The 24,794-nt window shown below is 33.1% G+C and overlaps 1 protein-coding gene across 1 annotated transcript in view; it reads left to right on the forward strand.

The window, feature by feature from the left end:
- The first annotated feature begins 220 nt into the window (after positions 1–220).
- Positions 221–24,794, forward strand: part of LOC140445777 (uncharacterized) — a 53,999-nt gene continuing 29,425 nt past the window's right edge. The window contains exon 1 of the mRNA XM_072538115.1: positions 221–1,305. Coding sequence (XP_072394216.1) covers positions 536–1,305 — 770 coding nt within the window. The 5' untranslated portion in view covers positions 221–535. The remainder of the gene's footprint in view (positions 1,306–24,794) is intronic.

Raw genomic sequence — 24,794 nt, forward strand, 5'->3', positions numbered from 1 at the left:
ACTCTAAATACCGAGGTTAATAATAAGAAAAACGCCGAAAATCATACTTAATAAAATATCAATGGACGTAACAGAAATATCCGATATCGCCCAGCTCTAACTGCGATTCATCGGTTTTTATTCATCGAGTAGACGTTAACAGTTAATAACACGTTTTCTACTTTCGACTAATAGCAACAGTCCCTCAGAGTTCTTCTCGATGATCCTTAACTCTCTTCTAGATGGCGCACAAGTGAAAACAGATGAAGAACGTTTTAACAGCTACTATGATACTTGCTTAGTCGATGTTCTACTGTTTAAGCATAGAGTGTGCGCGTCGCGCGTTTCTGGTGACATTATTACGTTTTTACGAAGAAATCTAATGATAAAATATCAATATTTGTGAATGATAATGGGATACAAGAGCACACTTGCATGAGGTACGTAATCTATTGATAAAAATATATAACTTTGCAATATGCCGACATAGAAAAAGACAGAAAACAACAAAACTCAAACATACATCAGCTATCTTTGTTTTTGTCAGAAATTCACAATGCAAACATCACCGGACAATGCAAATCATGAAGATAAACGACAAATGTCACCTAGTAAATACACAGAATTAGATAAAAATATAGCTACAGCTCTCTTACAAGAAAATTTAATACAAAGATCAATACAAAATGTGGCTTTATCGCTGCAAAACGCTATGATGAGTTCACTACAACAAGCTGCGTTTTTGCCCGTAAATTCAGCGGCAGCTGCAGCTTTAAATCTACAAGCTCTTGAATCGTACCTAACCTTACAAAGACTGACTAGTGTTTCTACAACCAACAACACTGGAAAAATTGATATTTTAAAAATTGCCGCCAGCACGGCTAAAATAAGTGAAGAAACCGTTGGTACAAGCGATGAATTAGTAACTAATACAAGCCTAACGGAGGATGTAGACCTCGCTGAAGAAGTAGAAGAAGATTTAGCGTTACTAGACAACGAAGAAACGTTAAGCAATGTTTCGGTACCGTCTTCGCCGGTAGACACGACTTATCCAAGCTTAATTCTTAATTCCATGTTTCAAAACCCGGAAAACTTGGCGTTGGTTGGATCGTCTTCAGCAGTGACCACGACTACAGGAGCTTCTAGCAATAGGCAGAAAGGAGGTGCGAGACCGAAGAAGCAGTTTATATGTAAATTTTGTAATAGACACTTTACGAAAAGCTATAATTTACTCATCCACGAAAGAACACATACCGACGAAAGGCCGTATTCTTGTGATATTTGTGGGAAGGCGTTCAGAAGACAGGACCACTTAAGGGATCACAGGTAACTTACTTACTTTTTAATAATATCAAATCTATGGTATACATTTTTTAATTCAAATATAAACATATTTCTTTAATATTTATTCTATTTAATATGAATATTTATATTTATTTACTTACTTTTCTATCTTTACACTTAAATATCTGTGTGACAGCGTCAGAGTGTGTTACACTCTGTTAATTGTATTCATAGGTATAGTTATTTATATCCATAAAAACTATTAAAAAATAATCGATAACATTCAATTAAAAACAATAATTGTACAATTTTACATTTAATATTGATATAAATGCATTGTTTGTCTTCTTTTCCCGTATCATAAATATTTGGTAATTATGATTTTGTAACATACTTGAGATCTCTTTTGTTAGCTTCCTCTTGCGTTGTCTTCTACTAATGTATTTATTGTATTTATTAGATATTATTTACTGCCAATTTTTATATATTTAATTTATAAATTGACTCAGTTTATTGCCGACTCATCAATCAGTTGAATAGTTAACGAACTTTAAATTTTGATTTTTTTTTATTAAACTACTTGAAAATGGAAAAAAAATAGAGTGTTTAAGGATAGTTCTTGGTGTAATGTGCCTTATCATCGCTTTCAACCATTAATTTGTTTGCTTCTTGAATCATTAATAGCTTTTATTTCTGGATGTAGCCTCCATACTAATTGTCTCTTATTTCTTCATCTTCTTAACCCTAAAGTTTTGACAATATTGTATGTTTGTATATATTTGTTTATGAAATGACCCCAGCTAGATGTACTTACATTACAATCCGTTCTTTTAAGACCAATTGGCACTTTAATCTTAACTTTCCGATGACCATTCTTTTTTTCTTACACTTACGATCAATGGCGGTCAAAAATGACAATTGACAAAAAAATGAAGTTGTATTCATAATTGTGTTATTGGTATTGTATCAATAAATGATTCAAAAACATTAGTGAAACACATTTTTAGTTACAACTGAACAAAAATAGGAAACATCATTCTGAACTTAGAACTAAAGAAATTTAAAAATACGGGTACACTAATTTATGTCGCCACAGGTATAACAAACAATTTTTTTTTAATATTGGAATGTTCCTTGCAGACAGAATATTTGCATTTATCGCATTTCGATGTAAATTTTCTATGGAATGATCAACTGCAAATTTTACATCGGCCATGTTTTCCTGGATTTTACATCGGCCACGTTTCCTGGGATTTTCAGTTGGCTCTGCATCTTCAAATCTGAAAATTTTGTTAGTTACTTATACAATGCTTTTTAGATAAAACTAATCCCCTGAAATAACTTTTAAACTTCTTATTTTTCGGAAAAGCGCAAAACCACGTCAAATAATATTTGAAGGGGAGACATTGTATCATATTTAAGCTTGCTGGGAAAAGCACTCTCTCACCCCCCGTATCATCCCTTAATTATTTTTAAATTACTTCTACCTTTGTTTATTTGATACTTAGATTCTCCTCAACATGTTGTATAAAGTGATTAGTTTATGAGAAAAATAAATATAAAAGCAAGAAAATTCAAACATTTAGAATGAACATTTCACTACCAAAAATTTTTATAATAATTGTTTAAAGTGACTACCATTCACTTCCATACAACAGTATAATCTATTTTGAAATTCTTCTCTGACATTGCTTAACAAGTTTTCATTCAGTTGTCGATATTCATCCTCTACTCTTTGTTATAAATATCATCTAGAGATTCTGGTTAAGTAGCATAAATTTTGTTTTTAAATACCCCCATAAGAAGAAGTCTGGGGTAGTTAAATCCGGTGGCCTAGGTGGCCAATCCATCATCTGTCCTCTTTTACATATCCAACGAGCGGAAAAAGTTTAGTTGTAGAACAAAGTGTGTAGGCGATACATCGTGTTGAAATACAACCAAATCTTCGGAAAGGTTATGATCATTTTCTACTCTTGTTCTAATAAGATCTACCAGTTGTTTAAGTAACTTAAGATACGTTGCACCATTTAAGTTTCCAGTGATAAAGAAGGGTCCGATAATGTGATCACCTAGGATACCACACCATACGTTTAACCTTTGAGGATGCTGTGTGTGAAATTCACGCACAATATGTGGATCACTCTCAGCCCAGTATCGGCAAATATGTCTGTTTACCAAACTATTTAATGAAAATGTGCATTCATCCGAAAAGCAAATATTGTTGTGAATTGTTAATGATGCATTGTGTCATTAATTCAATAAATTCGAAACGTCGATCAAAATCTTTTTTATTTAACTCTTGTATCAATTTTATTTTGTAGGGATGAAACTTAAATTTATGGAGGACTCGGAAAAGTGTAGAAAATCAAACACCTATTGCTCTGCTTATTCTTGACAGTGATTGCTCAGCCTCTTAAGTTAACTTGCCCTAAAATGGCTATTTGAATTGATTCGTTATTTACAAGTCTCTGTCGGTTATGTTTTTTATTGCAAACTTACCCTGTTGCTCGATATTTCTGCATCATTTCAATCACATACTTATGAGTTGCATGTCTATTGTGGTATGTTTCATTAAAAATTCTCTTGCACAATTATTATTTTTGTAGTATAAACCTACAATTTCGATTCTTTCTTGCAAAGTGTAAACCATTGGGGTGTGAGAGGGTGCATTTTCCAGCAACCTTAAATATGACATAATGTCTTCATCTTCAAATATTAATTGACGTGTTTCTGCGCTTTTCCTAAAAATTAGAAGCTCAAAAGTTATTTCACGGGGATAGTTTTATCTGAAAATTACTGTATATTGCTATTTGATTGTGTAAACCTTGACGTGGTCGGAATTGTACAAATGGTGTAACTAGCTCAAGCGCCAAATCTTGAATAAAGAGGCTCCTTCGAAAAGATTTTCCCTTTTCGTAGTCTTTATATTTATGTATGTACAGGACAAATGCATTTATACCACCTATGTCAACACCATAAAAAAGGCAACTAGAGGCCAACGCTTTGCATTACGATTGCGTGAATATTCTCTGGCCATTTTATCCAAACTATCTACTGCACCTTTGTATTTGGTTTAGTCCAAAATAATTTGGGGCTTATAGGCTGTTTTTTCACCAGACTCATTTATGTCAGAATGTTGCGTTCTAAGCAGTAAAACGCTCCTATTTTTTTGGGTACGTAGGAAACTAAAATGGCATCTTTTGTATACACAATTTCGTTTGAATATTCAACTTTAGATTATTGTAGAAGTTCCTTCGATAACAATATCCAGGTGAAAAAGTTGTCCATAGCCAGCCAAATTACACCATAGCCAGATCCCAATCCATTTACTAAATTCAAAACGATACACTCACCTATAAAAGAAAAATCATTAAGCACTATTTATATGATCTCGCTATCTATAATTATTACCTTGCTCTTTTTCTGATATGTTATTTGACATTCCTATGTAGACTTTATATTAGTCAAATCATACAATACCCAAATTTTTATGCCTTATTTATCAGGCTTAGATTTCATGTAGACCCTGAATGGACATTTTCCACGCAAAGGCACAATTTGTAGGTCGATACAAACATTAGGGTTGGGAGTACAGGCCTTTTTACGGTTTTAGGTAAAAATGTCATATATCTCTCGTATTGGAGCTAACTTATCCCCAAGCGCGTATTTATTAGCGTGTTGCGAGATCATCAAATCTTAGAAATCGAAGTTGGGTTTTTGTACTCCGCAGCTACAAAATTGATTCGGGATTTGCTTGAAGCATCCGGCAATAAGCAATAACCCGATAATGGCATACAGTTATTCCTTACTGCCGGGGTTCCAGATATCGCCTAAAATGGAATGTGCGCGAATTTTAGTTTCACGAATGACAATGTATAATTTCATCAAAAAAAAAAAATTTGAGCTGTAGTCAGTTCTATCAGGCCTTTTAGCTAGGATGCTTCTTACTAATCGTTTAGAGCTTTTAGGTTTCTGTCTATTTCACAATGTGTCACCTTTTGCCAAAATATTGTCCTCTTGGATTGAATTGTCGTCACTTTCTTCTCCAAATTGAACTGTTTTTGACATTTAAATCTTCCTCTAACAATCCATCCTCGTTTTCTGATATAACTTCATCTTCTATGTCATCATAGAAATCGCTTGCAATAACTATCTGCCGTACCTCAGTCGTAACTCAGCCGTGGTATGATATTTGCGGCCATATCTTATAGGCACACAAAACACTAAGAAACTATGTATACATCAGGAAATAATAATAATTCAGAAGATGGAAAAGGAAAGTATTTTTAAAATCATGAATGTGTTGCTTGTGTGAGTCCATTTCAAAAGGTGAAAGAAATAATAAGTTAGACTTACTCACAATCAATTTAATTTAACTAATCGGACGACCGGTTTCGCTTTCTACAATATGCAAAGCATCTTCAGGTCACGATACAAAGTTAAAATGCTGAAAACAATAATCCCATATTAGGGTGTTGTCTAATAAAGATAAAAACATAGGTAGGTGATACAAATTATATAAATTACAGTAATTATGCCAATATTACATGTCTGTGGTTTTATAAATGAATAAAATAATAATAATAAAATGTTTAAGCAGACAAGGTAAGACCCACAAATTGGTAACATCGTCTATTAAACTGTAATGAATCAATAAATAAATGAACAACTAAATAAACATTACTTACATACCGGCATGTAAGTAATGTTTATTTAGTTGTTCATTTATTTATTGATTCATTACAGTTTAATAGACGATGTTACCAATTTGTGGGTCTTACCTTGTCTGCTTAAACATTTTATTATTATTATTTTATTCATTTATAAAACCACAGACATGTAATATTGGCATAATTACTGTAATTTATATAATTTGTATCACCTACCTATGTTTTTATCTTTATTAGACAACACCCTAATATGGGATTATTGTTTTCAGCATTTTAACTTTGTATCGTGACCTGAAGATGCTTTGCATATTGTAGAAAGCGAAACCGGTCGTCCGATTAGTTAAATTAAATTGATTGTGAGTAAGTCTAACTTATTATTTCTTTCACCTATTTTTAAAATGTGTAAAAGATTCAATTCCTAGCTGAGCGCTTTCGGCTCACAAAGCCATCTTCCGAACTATGCTACAAGAGAGCAATGATGGAAATAACTAATTTTAATAATGATTCACTTACGTCAAATTATAAGTATCTTACTAGGAGAGATCATGTGGTAAGCAGAAAAATGCTGGTTCTATTTTTTATTTTTCCTTTTCTTTCTATAAACAATGAAAAAACACAAAGGACTGTACATTGGACTCCACAAAAAACACATTAAACATTTTTTGGTTATGGTAAGGGTGTCAGAACCCGACCATTTTTACTGGAGCTAAAGCTTCAGATAGAGTGAGCAAAATCGCCAGCCCTTTACTTAAATGATTTTTCAAAGATGACAATTGACATATGACAGATTTTTAAATGATCGGAAAATTGTTAAATTGAAAGACATAATGAAAGAAGACATGTATCAAAGACTCTTCAAAATTATTTTTTTTTAAATTGCTTTTCATAGCTTCATAAAGAATATGTTGAAAATTTACTAAAGGTCAAAGTAGGTTCAATCAACAAGTTATCCGTAAAACAAATTATTTAGATATAAAGAAGAAATTAGATTGTGATCATTCTCCTTTATATCTAAATATGTAATTGTCTTTTCATTTTTTAAATCCACATAATAGACGGTATTTACTTAATATAAAATTGGAAGATAAAAGGCCAAGGAGGGTGGAATTTTATTCGTGAAATATAGGGAATTTTTTTTATTACAAAATATGAGGGTATCTAGAATGATATAAGAAGATATAGGAAGACCTAAAAATAGATGGGAAGACGAAGTCGATGAGGATGCCAGGAACTGCCTGGGAACGCGTTCATGGAAAAGAACAGCAGTAAATCGAGATGATTGGAGAAGCCTGTTGAAGGAGGCCAAGGCCCGATTTGGGCTGTAGTGTCATTGGATGGATGGATGGATGGAGAATGATATAAGTCAGATAAGAAAATAGTGAGTTAAAAATTGAAAATATTTCTAAATTTAATAAAGAAAAACATACACTGGGTCAAAATTGAACCTTTTGGTCATCCGAAGGTTAAACTAATCTACTAAATCTACTAAAACCTAACACAATTATGAAATATACACTCCTGCACTTTTTTGACACATATTTTATACTTATTCAAATTTATTTCAAAACATTTAGTTAACATGTGTGTTTGCAAAGCTGCAAAATCTCGAAAGATTGCATGCTGTGAAGCCTTTGCTCATTCTTCCGGCTTGTTTCACTTGCCCCGAAGTATTTTATTCTGAAGTTTTTGTATCAAATTTATATTACATGTACTGTAACACACATCCACTTAAATGCTTATTATTGTTGATAGGATGAAATATTGATTCATAAGCCAATACATTTTTTTACATTTTAGTTTAAGTTTTTTTCCTTTTTCTTCAGATTTGATTTTTATCTTACATTAGCATCCAGTATCATGTCCAAATATTTAGTTGTTACGATGGGTAATAACATGATCATTACTATACTAGATGTCCCAATGAAAATTTGTATAACCCTAAAACTCGGTAAAATAAATGTTATAACAAAAATCTTAAAACAAGTGTATTTTTATAACGAGAGAAAAAAATTTTTGTGCAAAAATAAATATTGCAAGTTTAACCGTTAGCTGGAAGTTTTAAGCCGGGATCTGACAGAACGTGGAGGAGAGCTCTTGGCCGGATCACTCCGGCAAAGAGAAATAGAAAATAAATAATAATGAAAAGAAAAGAGAACACGTTTGGCACTCCAAGTTACTGTGAAATTAATAAATATTTATTATTTATTTTAATAATTAACAAAACACTTCTTGCTGGAACACTGTTTACAGAAATTTGTTTGTTTGAGCTCCTTTATATGAAAAAATATTTTTAAACCAACCTGTTAATTGTTTTTATTTTTATTTTTTATTGTATCCGTTATATTATATGTTCTTGTATTATTTCTTAATTACTTTCTATGTATATCTGAGTGACTTATTTGTATTGTGACATGACATGTAGTGTTTATGTAAAAATTATCAATAAACATATCTATCTGTCTATCTATCTATCTCTTATGTATTTTCTAATTCTCTTCGCCGATGAAGAATGCCGCTTCACGTACTGTCAGATCCCGGCTTTAGATACGTCAGAGAAAAAGTCTAAGGGATTGAAATATGGAGAATATGGAGATCTAGCCATTTATAATTAATTATACTAGTGATTTTGCTTGCATGCGACAGGAGATCCAATCAGTTGCCATCTACGGTCACTCATTCACTTAAAAAAAAATTAAAATAGCGCGAAGTACTTGGGGAGTGCCGACAGAAGTGAATACTTCTTATAGCGCGTTATTACTATGTGGGTTAATGAAATTTTACGTCTGCTTATTACTGAACTGTTAATATTTTTTTATAATAACACGACACATTTATAGTTATTTAACCAACAAGTGTATTAATCGCCATTTTAATTCACGAGTTCGTTACAAAACTTTTCCGTCGACCATACTTTTCAGAAATAAAAATATCTTAGTTTAAATTTTTATTTACTTAACGATAAATAGTGACATACAATGACAGACAGTACTTACAGCGGCTACTTCATTTTAAATAATTTGTTAGTGGGAATATAAATAAGTATGTTTGGTTGCCTACACCACAGGTAACTGCCAATCACAGAGCGTTAAATGTGGTTAAATTAATTTATGCAAGCAATGTATGTTGTGTTGCCTATAATAAAATCGTTCATTAATAGAAAATCATTCATTAATAGGTGTCATTAATCAATGATTTTGAGGGTGTTAAAATTGATCATAAATGGATGGTCGACGGAAAAATTTTTTAAGATTTAAATAATCTTAATTTTTTCTTTAAAAATTTTGTTTAATGATTTTAGTAATTTTAAAATTTGCTAAATATTATATAAAATTTATTCATATTTGCATTTGCAGTATTTTATTATATTTAGGTTTAATAACTTCATTTTGTTTAATTTTAAGTTTGAATTAATTTTATTTAATTTGTTATATTTTTTATTTTATTTAATTCTATCTAATTTCATTTAATTTTATTTACTTTTACTTAATTTTGTTTAATTTTATTCAATTTTACTTAATTTTATTTAATTTTATTTAATTTTATTTAATTTTATTTAATTTTATTTAATTTTATTTAATTTTATTTAATTTTATTTAATTTTATTTAATTTTATTTAATTTTATTTAATTTTATTTAATTTTATTTAATTTTATTTAATTTTATTAAATTTTATTTAATTTTATTTAATTTTATTTAATTTTATTTAATTTTATTTAATTTTATTTAATTTTATTTAATTTTATTAAATTTTATTTAATTTTATTTAATTTTATTTAATTTTATTTAATTTTATTTAAGTTTATATAATTTTATTAAATTTTATTTAATTTTATTTAATTTTATTTAATTTTATTTTTTATTTACCATAAAAATACCTGAACCAGCGGAAAACGACAAAATTACTGGTACTGGAAAGAAAGATACTGCGGACTATCTATGGCCCTTGCAGAAAAGAGACAACAGGAGAATGGAGAAGAAGACACAATGATAGACTCCAGACAGTATATGGAGATGAAAACGTAGTACGCTACATTAAAGCAAACCGAATAAGATGGGCGGGCCACGTACTAAGATTGAGTGACGAAAGACTTCTGAACGCCACATTCTGGTAAAAGGCCCGATGGCAGAAGGTCAGTTGGTCACCCAAGAAAGAGATGGAAGGACGCAGTAGCCAGTGATCTACGCAAAATGGGAATATAGCAATGGGAAATAGCTGTTTAGGGCCGACAACAATGGAGGGCAGTAGTAAACGCGGCCAAGACTCGCATAGAGTTGTAGAGCCAAATGACGATGATGATTATGTATACAACAGATAGATTTTCTTCTTCTTCTACTCTGCCTATATTTATCTACAATAATATACAGACTGATGCTGAGAATTACATGGATACAAAAAGTTACTAATGGTGAGGTACTTCGCCTCATGAGGAAACAAAAAGAATTACTTGCATAATCAAAGAGAGAAAAATACAATACTTGGGTCATGTGTTGAGAAGTGAAAGATATGAATTACTCCAAATCATATTGGAAGGTAAAGTGCAGGGCAAAAGATCAGTTATAAGACGTCAGAACTCGTGGCTGAAAGACCTGAGGAGATGGTTTGACCGCTCATCCACAGAAATCTTTCGTGCAGCAGTTTCCACAGCTAAAATTGCCATTTGGTTCGCCAACCTTCGAAAGGAGACGGCACAATAAGAAGAAGAAGAAGAAGAAGGAAAGGAAGACCAAGGAAGATTTTGTGGGAGACTCTTAGCCAGTCTATTTTGAAAGAGATTGGTATGACCTATCTACCTACTTATAAGTATTTGTTATTTGATCCTCTACTGAGGATTTGCGATTCCTTGCCTTGTGTCTTTTTAGTTAGATCAGTTTTTTCAGTCATTATATTTGAAGTGCAGCTAATATCTGTTTATTTTCTGTTTTATTTAGATTTCTATAAGGAATAAAACTGAGATTTATTTTTTTAAGTGTTTAATTTCCACGGTATGCTTATTTCTGTTTTCCTTAAAAGTTCATCAATTTGTGAGTTTTTCCAGTATTATGTTCCTAGTAAGATTGTAACCGATTCTGCTCACAACATGGTTGAATATATCCTCATCTTAATACATTTTAAAATAAATACAAAAATACATTCTGCTCACAACATGGTTGAATATATCCTCATCTTAATACATTTTAAAATAAATACAAAAATACATAAAATGTAAAGCTTACAAAAGCCGCTTTGTATTGGTAATAAGATCTAATAGTTACAACAGGTAGTTGTGAACATTTAAAACTGCAATTAGCTACAAAATGAATACTTAACAGGTAGCAAAATTCTTACTTACTAGAATTAAATGCAAATTCTTGAAATAAATTTATTTATTTATTTTACTTAAACTCCAGGATACTCGAAGGAATGTTTCAAACTGTGCAAGTCTTCTCATTATAAGAACATTTTATCGCTGTATATCTAGTTACTTAAAGCCATTTTCAGTCAATAAAGTTCTTTTTACATTTTTTCAAGATTTTTTTATAAGCATTTCGAGTACAAATACGAAAAGGTACTACGAAATATCGATAAGAACAAAATAAAACAAATACCTATCAACGAAATAAGATTTATCGTTTTAAAAAATAATCACCATAAATATCAATCAATATTTTTTTTATGCTTTCGAACAATGTTTTCGGAGTTTGGACGGAGTTATCCTAAAATGTTTTAAATGTATTTATTAACCGCTTCTTCAAATGTCAAAAAATGTTGAACCAGTGATTTATTTTGAATTGAAAAAGAGGAAAGTATACAGTGCCAAATTGTTGAGTGGTGGACGGATGACCCATCATCTCGGATGTTTTTGAGTGCTCAAAAAGTTATTTGATTAAGCCAATGTGATTAGTCGCATTGTTATGGTAGAGGATGATCCGTCTCCGGCGGTTAGTTCTTGTCAATATCTTCTTCTTTTTCCTTGTTATATATAGACATCTAAAGCCTGCTTCTTCTTTATTATTAGCCTCCTGCATTGTTTAAATTATCACATCTCTTTCTTGGTCTTCCAACGCTTCTCCGTTTATATTTGCTGGTTTGTCTCGTGCCATTTTTACTATCCTATCCTTTGCCATGCTGGTAATATGTTTGTTCCATTTCCGTTTCCGTTTTTTTACCAATATATTTATGTCTTCTACATTACATACCCTTTTTATGTTCTCTTTTCTTTCTCTATCTAGTGATCCTTGATATTTTTCGGAGTATTATCTCTGCCGTTTCTAGCAATCTCGTCTCCACCGTGTATGTCATTATAGGTGTTATTTTTATATGATGAGGTATTTTTATAGATCCCTGCTTTTGTGTCTTGTCTTAGGTGGTTTTTATTCCAGACCTGTCGCCGATCTAAAAATTCATAATAAGTGGGGCTAGACTTAACAAAAATATAAATAATATTATTCCAGATTTAGCCATACGGCTCTCACACACCAATTAGTGTTGTTTGTTTCGGTAATTTATTAACTAATATGAGATCTGGTCTATTATATGCCACTGTTTGTTCTGTGAACACAGTGAGGTCCCAGTCTGCTTGTAGTTGTATCATACTCTCAGGAACGTATTGATAATATGGGAGATGGTTAGTTTGGAGAAGTCCCAGTTTAATAGCAATCTCTTGATGAAGGATCTTTAATCATGCCGTTCCTTATATTCAGTTAAAATAAATGCCTGACAGCCTCCGGTAAGATTTTGAATGGTTTCTTGGGCTTGAAATCCATATCACATTTGACGTTTAGGACCTGAGGGTCTTTGACAATATATTTCAGATAATTTTTGGTGATCTAGAAACTTTCTGTTTCAACATCTTTTCTAATTTTAACCAATAGTTCGACGCCGTATTGTCAACATAGTCTTGGTTGACTTCATTGGGATGTCGCCCATATAGAGGTTTTCCCATCCAAGTGCGCATTTTTTTCCTTCTTAGAAATATGGCTTTTGCGCAATGCTGGTTTCGTCAACTTAAGCGGTGTTGTCTCATCTACTGCGCAAATCGCGAGATGTAATGTAGATCTTTCAGCCTTCATCTGAAAATAAGTTCTTAAATTAGCAATATGTTTTTGTATTTGCTCACTTACGTATATCCATAAGTCCTCTTCCTCTTAAATACTGTGGTAATGCTGTTCCTTCAATTTCCATTTAACAATACTATATAAATAGCTAGGTGCGGAATATGTGTAGGTGTTTAGTGCCTTAAAAACATTTTTACTTACTGTTAACTGTTTATAAACTCCGTAGTTAGTTATCTCAGCCTTCATTTGCTTTTGGTCAATTTTCCTCGCTTGCTTTACTCCGAGATATCTAAACTTACCAGTTTCACCCATGGCCTCGATGTTTTCGCCATTTTGCATATGGAATCCTCTCGGCTGAACCGTTTCTCTGAGACGATATTAAGAATACAGAACTTGTTTAGTCTGAAATCCATACTAATATCATTCGGGAAGATTTCTACAGTTTTTAGCATTTGATCTAGGTGGTTTCAAGTGGTGAGTGAAAACGTAACCATTTCGAGAGGAGTTAGAAAGGGCTGTATTGTTTCGCCACTGCTTTTCAACATGTACACGGAACAAATATTTCTGGAGGCACTGGAAGAGTACAACGGGGGCATCAAGATTAATGGCGTACCAATAAGTAATTTTTGATATGCAGATGATACTGTTATACTGGCCGATAACATCGAAGATTTACAGATGATGCTAAATAGAGTAAATACAACTGGCAATCAATTTGGACTGAACATCAATAGAAAGAAAACTAAATTTATGGTGATCAGTAAAAAGAACTATCAACATATCGACCTGAATATTGAAGCCGAACGTATTGAAAGAGTACACCGATTTAAATATCTGGTATATACAGTAAATGATAAGTGGGACCCGGACGTAGAGATTAAGATCCGAATTGAAATAGCAAGATTCAAATTCATCAAAATGAGAAAGCTCTTAAGCAACCGCCACCTAAGCGTTAACCTCCGATGGCGCGCCTCGAAATGCTACGTACTCTCTACGCTACTTTACGGAGTTGAAGGGTGGACGTTAACAGCAGCAACTATAAAGAAGTTAACGGCTCTAGAAATGTGCGGCTCAGAGTGACCAACACAGAGGTATTAAGACGAATGGGTAAAGAGGTGGAATTGTTAACAACTGTTAAAAGGACGAAAGCGTCATACCTGAGCCATGTGTTCCGTAATGATAAGTACAGTCTGCTACAGCTTATCGTGGAAGGCAAGAATAAAGGTAGAAGAGGTTTTGGGCAGAAAGTAGAAATCCTGAGTGAGAAACTTGAGAGAATGGTTTCAAATGCCAGAAGCTGCGAACATAATACATGCGGCACAAAACAAAGAAACCTATCGTTTAATGTTCGCCAACCTTTGGTAGAAGACGGCACATAAAGAAGAAGGTTTCAAGTGGACGCCATTAATTTTAAATCATCTATATACAATACAATTATACAATTATACTTTATTATGTTATTGCAAATTAAAAAAAAAACTTTACTAAAGTCAACACAAAGGATAATTTGAAATTCAATTAAAATTTAAATCCTCAAAATCAATAATTATATATCGTACTTACAGTTTATAGTCCAGTCGTCTGAGAATGAACAAGCTGAATTTTGCAGACAATATTAATTTTGGGACCCCAAAAAAGATATAAAAAAGTTTACCACTTTTACCCCTAGGCTTTCTCCTAAAATTCCCCTCACAGAGGGGAGAAAACGAAAAAAATCGATTTACCAAGAATCTGTATGCCATAGAAAAAAATGTTTCAAATAAAAAAGGTTTTTTGAAGGACAATTTTGAACAAAAATGTTTATTAGAATTTAATATGTAGAATGAACCGTTCTCTCAGAAACAACGCTTGAAGCGATCGGCAATTTTGAATGTCAGTTACGCGAGCGAAATCAATGTTCAATAAAATTTGTATCACCTCGACGGTAAAAATTCGATATCTTTTGATCCGAGTGTCACATCGACAAAAATCAACATTCATTTTAAAGGTAAAGAGTGTAGCTTTCGTATACAATTTTTGTATTGCCACTTTTTTGCTTTTTTTTGGCATTCTAAAATTGACATTCTTGGCAAAATTCACCTTGTTCGTATCATTTTTAGAGGTTCAGTGGCCTTTTCGTCTGTCACTTCATTCTTATACATATTCCATTGCGTCTTTTTCTACTTTTTATTTTATGGCCTAGGGTTATTTTTCGCAACCAGTCTACACCGTTCCTCACTACATAACAACTCTATGTTTTCTCCTGAGCATAACAAATTGTAAGTTGATGAATTTCATAACGCTTTTCAATTCCTATTTTCGTTGACAATTACTAAGACCTTATTTACAATGTTTCTTGTTATCTTAGTTATTTTAGAGTTTGTGGACATACTGTATAAATTGTCTTGATACCAGATAATCTAATAGGTACAGTAACATGATTTTAATTGTATAAAGTGCGTTTTATATTTTATTTATTCTTATAATTGCTAAATCATATTAAAGCAATTATACACTTGAGTTAATTCCAACAATAATTCATCTCTAGTTTATTCATTCCAGTCTGTTAGATTCCGTACATATTAGCTACTAATAAATTAAGTGCGGTATAATTAACTTTACGCAATGTTAATAGTCGTGTAGCTGTGGGATATTATTTATATAATAGCATAGAAACAACTAATAAATAAGTAATGAACAAGATAGAACCATAATTTTGTATGCAACTAAGGTTATTGGGTAAGATAATTATTGAAGAAGGTTTTGATTTCATTAATTTCATTTTCAGGATTGTTCAAAACCTAATAAAAGGAAAATATGAAAGAAATAATAATTATGACTATATAATTTAGTGTTTTCTAAACAATCTTGTAATATTTATAACAATGATTTGCAAGGGACTAAAACGCCACGTTATCAATTAACATTGTCTTTTATGCATGCATTTATCCCTAAGTGTACTCAGATTCACCAATTTAATATTTCTTCGTAAGGTTCTGCCTTTGTTTATAGCAGTATTAATATCTTCCGACCTGGCAGCATTACGCAGTGGATTAGTCTGGCCAAATTTAATTACAGTGTGTAAGTCCATACTGAAAATGCATTAGATCAAGTTGTTTCTTTCTTATAATAGATCTTCTTCTTCTTAAAGTTCCATCTCCTATCGGAGGTTGGATATCATAACGGCTATGGTCACTTTGTTGGCTGCTGCTCTGAAAAGTTGTAGTGAACTACAGTTAAACCATTATCTAAGGTTCCTCAGCCAGGAGATGCGTCTTCTTCCTATGCTTCTTCTTCCTTGGATCCTTCCTTGCATAATAATTCTCAGCAGCTCATATTTTTCTCCTCTGGTTATTGATAATAACACACAATCTTGTCGGTATTCCAATCAAGAATTTATCACTGTTAGATCTATTGCATGATTAATCATGCGAGTATATTTCTTGTTTTTATGTTGGTTCTGTAGTGACTTCTGTAGTTTGTCAAGAAGATCTACTCCTCCAATAACAGTATTCTTTTTCTTCTTCAGGTTTTTTTCTTTTCAGTGGTCACTGTTCCTTACTCTTCTTCGTCAGTCAGTACTATTCATCGTGTCTTCTTTACCTAAACTTTTCTCTTTCAAGTCTTCTGCCACACAGTCCTCGTATTTTCTCCTCGGTTTTCCTTTACCTCTCTTTCCACTAACTTCCAACAGCTCTATCCTTCGTCGCACATAGTTTTTATTTCTAAGTCTGACGTGACCAAACCATTGCGGTCTTTGTTCTTGAATATTTTTTGAGACTGTAGTCACTCCGACTCTTTCCTTAATCAAATCGTTCCTTATCCTGTCTCTGCTAGTGTTACCCAGCATCCACCGTAACATTTTCACTTCAGCTACCTTCATCTTATTTTCCTAAATCTTCTTTAGAGGCTACACTTCACCGCCGTACACTAACGCAGGTCTCACCACACTCTTGTATATCTTTCCTTTTAGCACTTATCCGATCTTTTGATCAGAGAGAGTCCCACCCATTCGCTTCCAGTTAAACCAACCGGCCTGTATCCTGTGGAAAATTTCTCGATTCAGTGTCCCATTTTCGGTTATATAAGACTTAAAGTATTTAATTTGTCACACTCCTCCTAGTTTTTCCCCAAAGCAATTCGATGTCCCCAACCATTTATTTTCCTCCCAGCCACATGTACTTCATTTTGACCTGCTAACCTTAGGTCATTAATCTTTAATAGCCCTTTTCTGAACCTGCAACTTCTCCTTTAACATTTTTTTGGTCTCCTCTACTAATACGATATCATCCGAGAGCATTGACCAAGGAGTTCCTAGCTTACCTTCTCTGTCAGTACATCCATAACAAGACTCAGATTCAACAGGTAAGGACTCAGTGAAGAGCATTCATGCAAACCAACCGTCATTGGAAAAGTTTCGGTCAATCCAACACAAGTCCTTACTTTGGTGTAGCGAGCCTTACGTATTTTTTAAGAACCCATTTCTCTCCCATATATCTCTTTACCTTCCCTTATCTTTACACAATGGTATTATCATTTTCCATGCATTAAGTATATTTTCTTTCTCATATAACCTACTTATCATTTGCCATAAAACATCAACACCTTCTCCTTTCCTAGTAGCTTCTAAATCTCCGCAGGTATTCCATCAGATCCTACTGCTTTACCATTCTTTGGCATTACATTCTTATTTGGAATCTCGCATACTCTGTCTGCTGACACACACTTGCTGACCAACGGCTTCGGGCGGATGAGTTGGTGAGTGGAAGGGCACTCTTTTGTCCTGGTGCTAAGAAATTGGCACCAAAGGCGAATGAATCAAGTAAATGGTCAACGGCGTAAGGATGCAGAAGGCAAGGAGAAACCACTGCATTAAGGATCCAATTGGATATCTCTAGTACGATCATCATGACTGTACAACAAAAAGCCACGTCAACCACTGATCATGGGAATCGGAGACCAGGATCCGGCATGGGAGGTATATCACACGAAGACCACAGGGCCTCCCGGGTCGTCAACCAGCAAAATCCCTGTGAAGTACTAAATACCACTCCTAAAAAAAATAAAAAAACACCCAAGAGAGTATTAAAAATTGGTACATGGAATGTTAGGAGTATGTATGATCCAGGCAAAATGCATAATATAATACAAGAAATGCAAAGATTAAATGTCGACATTCTAGGCATTAGTGAAGCAAGATGGCCAAATTCTGGCAGTTTTTCGACAACAAATGGCATGGTATATTACTCCGGAAACAGTAGTACCCAACACAGACACGGCGTAGCAGTTTTCGTATCTAAGTCTATGATGCAGTCGGTCATTAATTTTACTCAAGTATCAGATCGGCTCTTATTTCTGCAATTACAAACAAACACAAGTAAACTAAATATCATACAGATCTATGCACCTACTGCAGATAAATCCGAGGACGAAATTGAACAATTCTACGAAGAAATCAATCAAGTATTAAAATCGACGAAACCACGAGACATTACCGTAATTCTAGGTGATTTTAACTCAAAAATTGGTAAAGGAAAAAGTGGAAAACATGTAGGAGAATACGGACTCGGTAAAAGAAATGAACGAGGTGACAGACTACTTCAATTCTGCCAGGAGAATAACATGATTGCACCTAATACATTCTTCAACTTACCAAAGAGAAGACTTTATACGTGGAAATCACCCCAGGACAATGGCGAAAGAATAATTCGAAACCAGATTGATTTTTTACTGATAAACGAACGATACAGAAACTCCTTAAAATCCGTTAAAGCTTACCCAGGCGCAGATGTCTTTTCAGACCATAACCCTCTAATAGCGCAAATGAGTATTAAACTAAAAAGATTGGAGCAGAAAAGAAGAGCAAATCAGATAGACGTCAGTCATTTATGTAACCTGGAGGTAAAGGAGAAACTGCAAAAATGTATTAATAATAATTTCAAAATACTTCATGAAAAAGAAACATCTCAGCCAACGAACAACATAGATAAAAAATGGCAAAACATAAAAATGGCGATAACAGGTCCTATGAAGAAAATTCTGACTAAAGAAAAACCAAAAATAAAGCAAAGGTGGATGACTGATAAGATCCTTCTTCTCATGGACAATCGGAGAATAATGAAAGGAAAAAACGAACAAAGGTATAAACAAATACAGAAAGAAATCAAAATAGAAATCAGAATAGCAAAAGAAGATTTTTATAAAAGAAAATGTGAAGAAATAGAGCAATTGCAGGCAAAACATGATATTTTTAATGTACATAAAAAAGTGAAAGAACTTGCAGGTACACAAAAACGTAAGCAGCCAAATACCCTGTATAATGTCAACGGAAACATAATAACAGAACTCGAAGAACAGTTGAAGACATGGAAAAACTATATTGAAGAACTCTTTGCAGATGATAGACAACAATCTGAGCTAAGTAACATACAAGGAGACGAAGGTCCAGAAATAACGGAAGAAGAAGTAATGTACGCACTAAAAAGAATGAAAAATGGTAAAGCCCCAGGTCCAGATGAAATACCAACGGAAATCCTTAAACTAATAGAAAAAGACTCGATTCACATTTTAGTTAAACTTTTCAATAGCATTTATACATCAGGAAAAATACCACAAGAATGGCTTTTATCCACCTTTGTTACTATACCAAAAAAGATAAATGCCAAACAATGCAGTGATTACCGTACAATCAGTCTGATGAGCCATGTACTGAAAGTATTTCTGAAAATTATACACTCTAGAGTACACTGAAAACTGGAAATGGACATCAATAATACCCAGTTTGGATTCCAAAATGGACTTGGAACAAGAGAGGCGTTGTTTGCACTGAACGTTATGTCTCAAAGATGTCTTGACATAAATCAAGATGTATTCATGTGTTTCATAGATTACAACAAGGCCTTTGATAAAGTGCGGCATGATCACCTAATCAGACTCCTGACAGAAAAGAATTTAGATAAAAGAGACATCCGACTAATAGCAAATATGTACTACAATCAGAAAGCAGTAGTGAGAGTAGAGAATAATACCACTGAAGAAATCGAAATAAAGCGAGGTGTGAGACAAGGGTGTATACTGTCACCAACCCTGTTTAATCTCTATTCCGAAGACGTAATGAATAGAACACTCTCTGAGCAATCCGTAGGTATTAAAATAAATGGTGTTAGATTAAACAATCTGAGATTTGCCGACGACACCGTTCTGATCGCAGAAACACTTGAAGAGCTACAGACATTGGTGAATAAGATAGCAAACTGCAGCGAAGAATATGGACTATCTTTGAACATAAAGAAAACTAAATTTATGGTAATATCGAAATTAACACAAAATGTCCAAAATTTATATTTACACAATGAAATTATCGATCGAGTTAGCAAATACAAATATTTAGGCACTTTTATAAATGAAGACAACGATAGCTCAGCAGAAATCAAATTAAGAATAGAAAAAGCCAGATCCATATTCACTAAAATGAAGAGAGTGTTCTGCGGAAGAGATTTGAGCCTTGAAATGAAACTTCGCCTGATGAGATGTTACGTACTTTCTGTGCTGTTCTACGGAATGGAGTCATGGACGTTGAAAAAGATTGATACCAAAAAATTAGAGGCATTTGAACTGTGGATGTATCGCAGAATCCTGAGAATATCATGGACCGAGAGAGTCACAAATGTCGAGGTCTTGAGAAGAATGAATAAAGAAAAGGAAGTCATATTTACGATCAAAAAACGAAAACTGCAATACTTGGGACACATTACAAGAGGCGAAAGATATGACCTGCTTCGAATAATTATGCAAGGGAAAATAGCAGGAAAAAGGTCCATAGGAAGAAGACGAAACTCCTGGCTAAAGAATCTACGGGAATGGTATAGCTGTAGCAGCAACGAATTGTTTCGGTCAGCAGTTTCGAAAATACGTATAGCCCTGATGATCGCCAACCTTCGGAACGAAGATGGCACTTGAAGAAGAAGATACTCTGTCTCTCCTCTGGTGTTCTTCGTTTAAAGGCACGTACTCATCTGGCGAACGCATGTGACCGAAGCCCTTTGACCGAATTCATTCCATGTTTTCGGCGTTCAATGAAAAATTTTGTCTTTTTAGAAGTCGATATAGAGGGATGGACTTATTTAATGATCTAAAAGTTGAAAGGAAATACGGTCTTTTTAAAATTTTTGTAGAATGAAGTTTACTGATTTTAAATTATTAATAAATAAAATTGGTCCAAAAATCACGAAAGAAGATACAAAGTTTAGAGAAGCGATACCACACACAGAAAGGTTGTTGATATTTAGCTACTGGTGACTTATATATTTATGCACTGGATTCCATAAAACTTCCCGCTCTCGATATAAGTTTTAAACAAGAAGAATTAGCCCACTGCATTATTGCTAATTAGAAAATCAAAATAAAATAGCGATGATGTTCGACACTTTTACTCAAAAGCGTACACACTAAATAGCGTACACACAGTCCAAATGAATTCGTTCTTTAATTTTCTTTGCGAACTCTAGCAAAGGCTTCGACCACATGCGTTCGCCAAATGTGTACGCGCCTTAACAAGTTTCTATAGTACTCATACCATCTTTGCTTTATTTCAACATCGGTTCATAACACTTTTCCATCCGCTCTCTTAACCTTCTGCACGTGAATAATTGCCTTGATTATTTGTTTCTTGCTTTTCACGATGTTGAATAAGCTTTTCATCTCCTCGTGTGTTTATAACTTGTGATACAGCTGTGCAGGCGATCTTTCTTTAGCAGTAACCACAGCGCGCTTTGCTTCCCTCTTTGCTATCTTGTATGTATCCTTATTTTCCTTTATTTCAAAGCTGTTATACCTCTTTCTAGTCACTTTTTTCTCCTTAACCTTCTGTTGCACTTCATCGTTCCATTACCAAGTTTCTTTGTCCCTAGGAGCCCTTAATCAGATATTTTTCTTAGCACTTCCTCTCCCATACGTACCACAACTTTGCTTTTGGCTTCACACCAGTCGTTTACCGTCTCTTCTTCCTAAAACTCTTCCAGAACTCTACTCTTAAAGACTCTTGCCAAATCCTGATCTCTTGACTTCTACCACTTTAATTTCTTTTGTTCTATTTGCTTTTATTACCGCCTCACCTTTATCTTCGTTTTCGATATTACCGGTTGGTGTTCACTAGCTATACATCAATTTTTTATCACTTTACAGTTGAAAACCTATTTTAGATGGCTTTACAGCACAAAATCTATCTACTTTTTCTTCCCCAGTTACTATAGATAACATACTGGTCTTCAGTCTTCATAAAGAACGTATTAATCACAGACAAATCCCATGCCATTGCAAAATCAATCGCACTCTTTCTTTTATCATTTCTTATTTTTATCCCCAAACCTCTATGAATTCATTCTATTCCCGCTCTTTCTCTAGCAATATGTTCATTAAAATCACCTCCAATAAAACACTTTTCGTCTACAGGAATCTCGAACATCTGACGATCAAGGTCGCTCCAAAATTCTTCCTTTTTCTTCACAGCCTACATGTGGGGCGTGGGTACATATTAAGTCCACGTTTTTATCGCCTGTATTTAGTTGGACACTCATTATTGTATCATTTCTTCTGGTTACTCTTACTAGATGCTCCTCCTACACTAGAGATCCATCTCCAAGATCTTTCCAAGATATTTGAGATTTTCAAGAAATTATAATTTCTTATAATATAATATGCCTATGTACGATTTTTTGTTTTAAAAATATTCTTTTAATACTAAAATACTGATTTACTTTACTAGTAAAAAGTAACGATCATGTACAATAAATAGCAAAACAACAACAAAGAAATAATTAAACAGTAAAAATTTGTACAATAAAGCAGTATATTAAATCACAAAAGGTAAAAAAAAGTAAAAAGGATTTGTTCCAATTGAATAAGTGTATATGAAAAATTGTTGATAAATAACAATTTATCAACAGTTTAATAATGTTTATAAATAACATTTAGTTAATATAATAAAATTATATTGTTTACTATTTTAAAGAATTAATAAACAAATCACAATAAAAAGATGACTTAAAAAGAATATGACTGAATAAGAAATAAAAGATGACTTACTTCCCTCAGTTATTAGCTGCTTTATTTATTTTGTGATGAAAATACGATCAGTGTTATTATTTTAACGTTATACTAAAGTTTAAAAAAAAACAAAGCAAATTTGCTCGAGTATAACCCGAGATGTCAGTTTTTCCGAGAGCTCTATGTTGAAACACGGTTTGATTTTTTGCAGAGCGCGGCTGGTCCCCTAGTCGGAACTCAAGTATTCGTTGTTTACAATACTTCTGTTGTAAACAATTTTCCATAATTTTGTTTGCTAAAACTTTTACTTTTCCTATAAAAGATTGGTTAATTTCAACTCTTAATGTTGTTAGTTAAGGTAACAGTGATTTTGGCATTAAAAAAAAACAAAAAATAAACAAAAAACAGCAAAAATGGTAAAGCAGTAGGTTCATCCCAAATTCCTATAGAAACCTTAAAATGCATAAACGATGAAACCTTAGACATTATACCAGACTTATTTAACTCAGTATACAAAACAGGACACATACCGAAACAATGGTTACTCTCCACCTTTTGCTTTTAATGTGTTAGCTCAAATATACATGGATATGAATGTTGATGTGCATGTTTGTTACGTTAATTTTAAAAATGCATTTGACAAAGTAAGACATGAAACATTAGTCCAAATTCTAAAGACAAAAATCATAGACCATAGGGACTTACGAATAATAACAAACCTCTACTGGAATCAAAGAGCAAAAATCGTAATAGATAACGAACTTAGTCCAGAAATTAAAATCAGGAGAGGAGTTAGGCAGGAATGTATTATGTCCCCATTACTATTTAATGTATATTATAGTGAAGTCATTTTTGAAGAAGCGTTACTATTTCAAAGTGAAGGAATATTAATTAACGGAAGATCTATTAACAACATAAGATATGCAGATGACACCGTGATTATGACAAGCTCTGCTGAACAACTCCAATTACTGCTAAACAAAACAAACAGTTTCTGTGAAAAATATGGACTAAAAATGAATATAAAAAAGGCTAAATACATAATAATAACAAAGAAAACAAATATACCAACAAACATACATTTGGGAAATGTACCGATAGAAAGGGTTGATAAATACAAATACCTAGGAACCTGGGTTTCAGACAATAATGATCAAACAACCGAAATAAGACCCAGGATAGAAATAGCAAGAAATGCGTTTGTAAAAATGAAAACAAATCTCTGCAAAAAAGACCTTAGATTAGAACTGAGAGTAAGAGCACTGAGATGCTACGTGTTTTCGATACTGCAATATAGACTTGAAAGCTGGCCATTAAAGCAAGAACACATAAATAAGTTACAGTCCTTTGAAATGTGGTGTTACAGGAGGATTATTGAGATCCATTCAAGAACTATTCAACCGATCTGGCCCATCTTCTGCACAAAATTTAAACACAATAAGACCCTCAAGTTCAGGTTCATTTAAACAAATTTTAATGAATAATACAAAAGTTATTAACAATATTCAATAACAGCAATTTTTTTGTTCAGTTTACAATAACTTTTTTGTTCATTAACCGATTTTAATTTAGCATATCTCCTTTTGTGTATTTTCTTTTTATGCAAAAGTTGTCTGTTGACATTGAATCCCTAAATAGACAAGTTTTTAAGTTGTTATCAGTAGTAATATCCCTAGGACATTGATAACAGACGAGATAATTTCATGACAATCGAAAGCTCGTTCCTTGGTAACAGCACGAAGCCGAAGGCTGAGTGCTGTTACCAAGCAACGAGCTTGAGAAATTTGTCATGAAATTATGAGG

The sequence above is a fragment of the Diabrotica undecimpunctata genome, chromosome 7 (genome assembly GCF_040954645.1).
Source record: "Diabrotica undecimpunctata isolate CICGRU chromosome 7, icDiaUnde3, whole genome shotgun sequence".
Taxonomy (NCBI): Eukaryota; Metazoa; Arthropoda; class Insecta; order Coleoptera; family Chrysomelidae; genus Diabrotica; species Diabrotica undecimpunctata.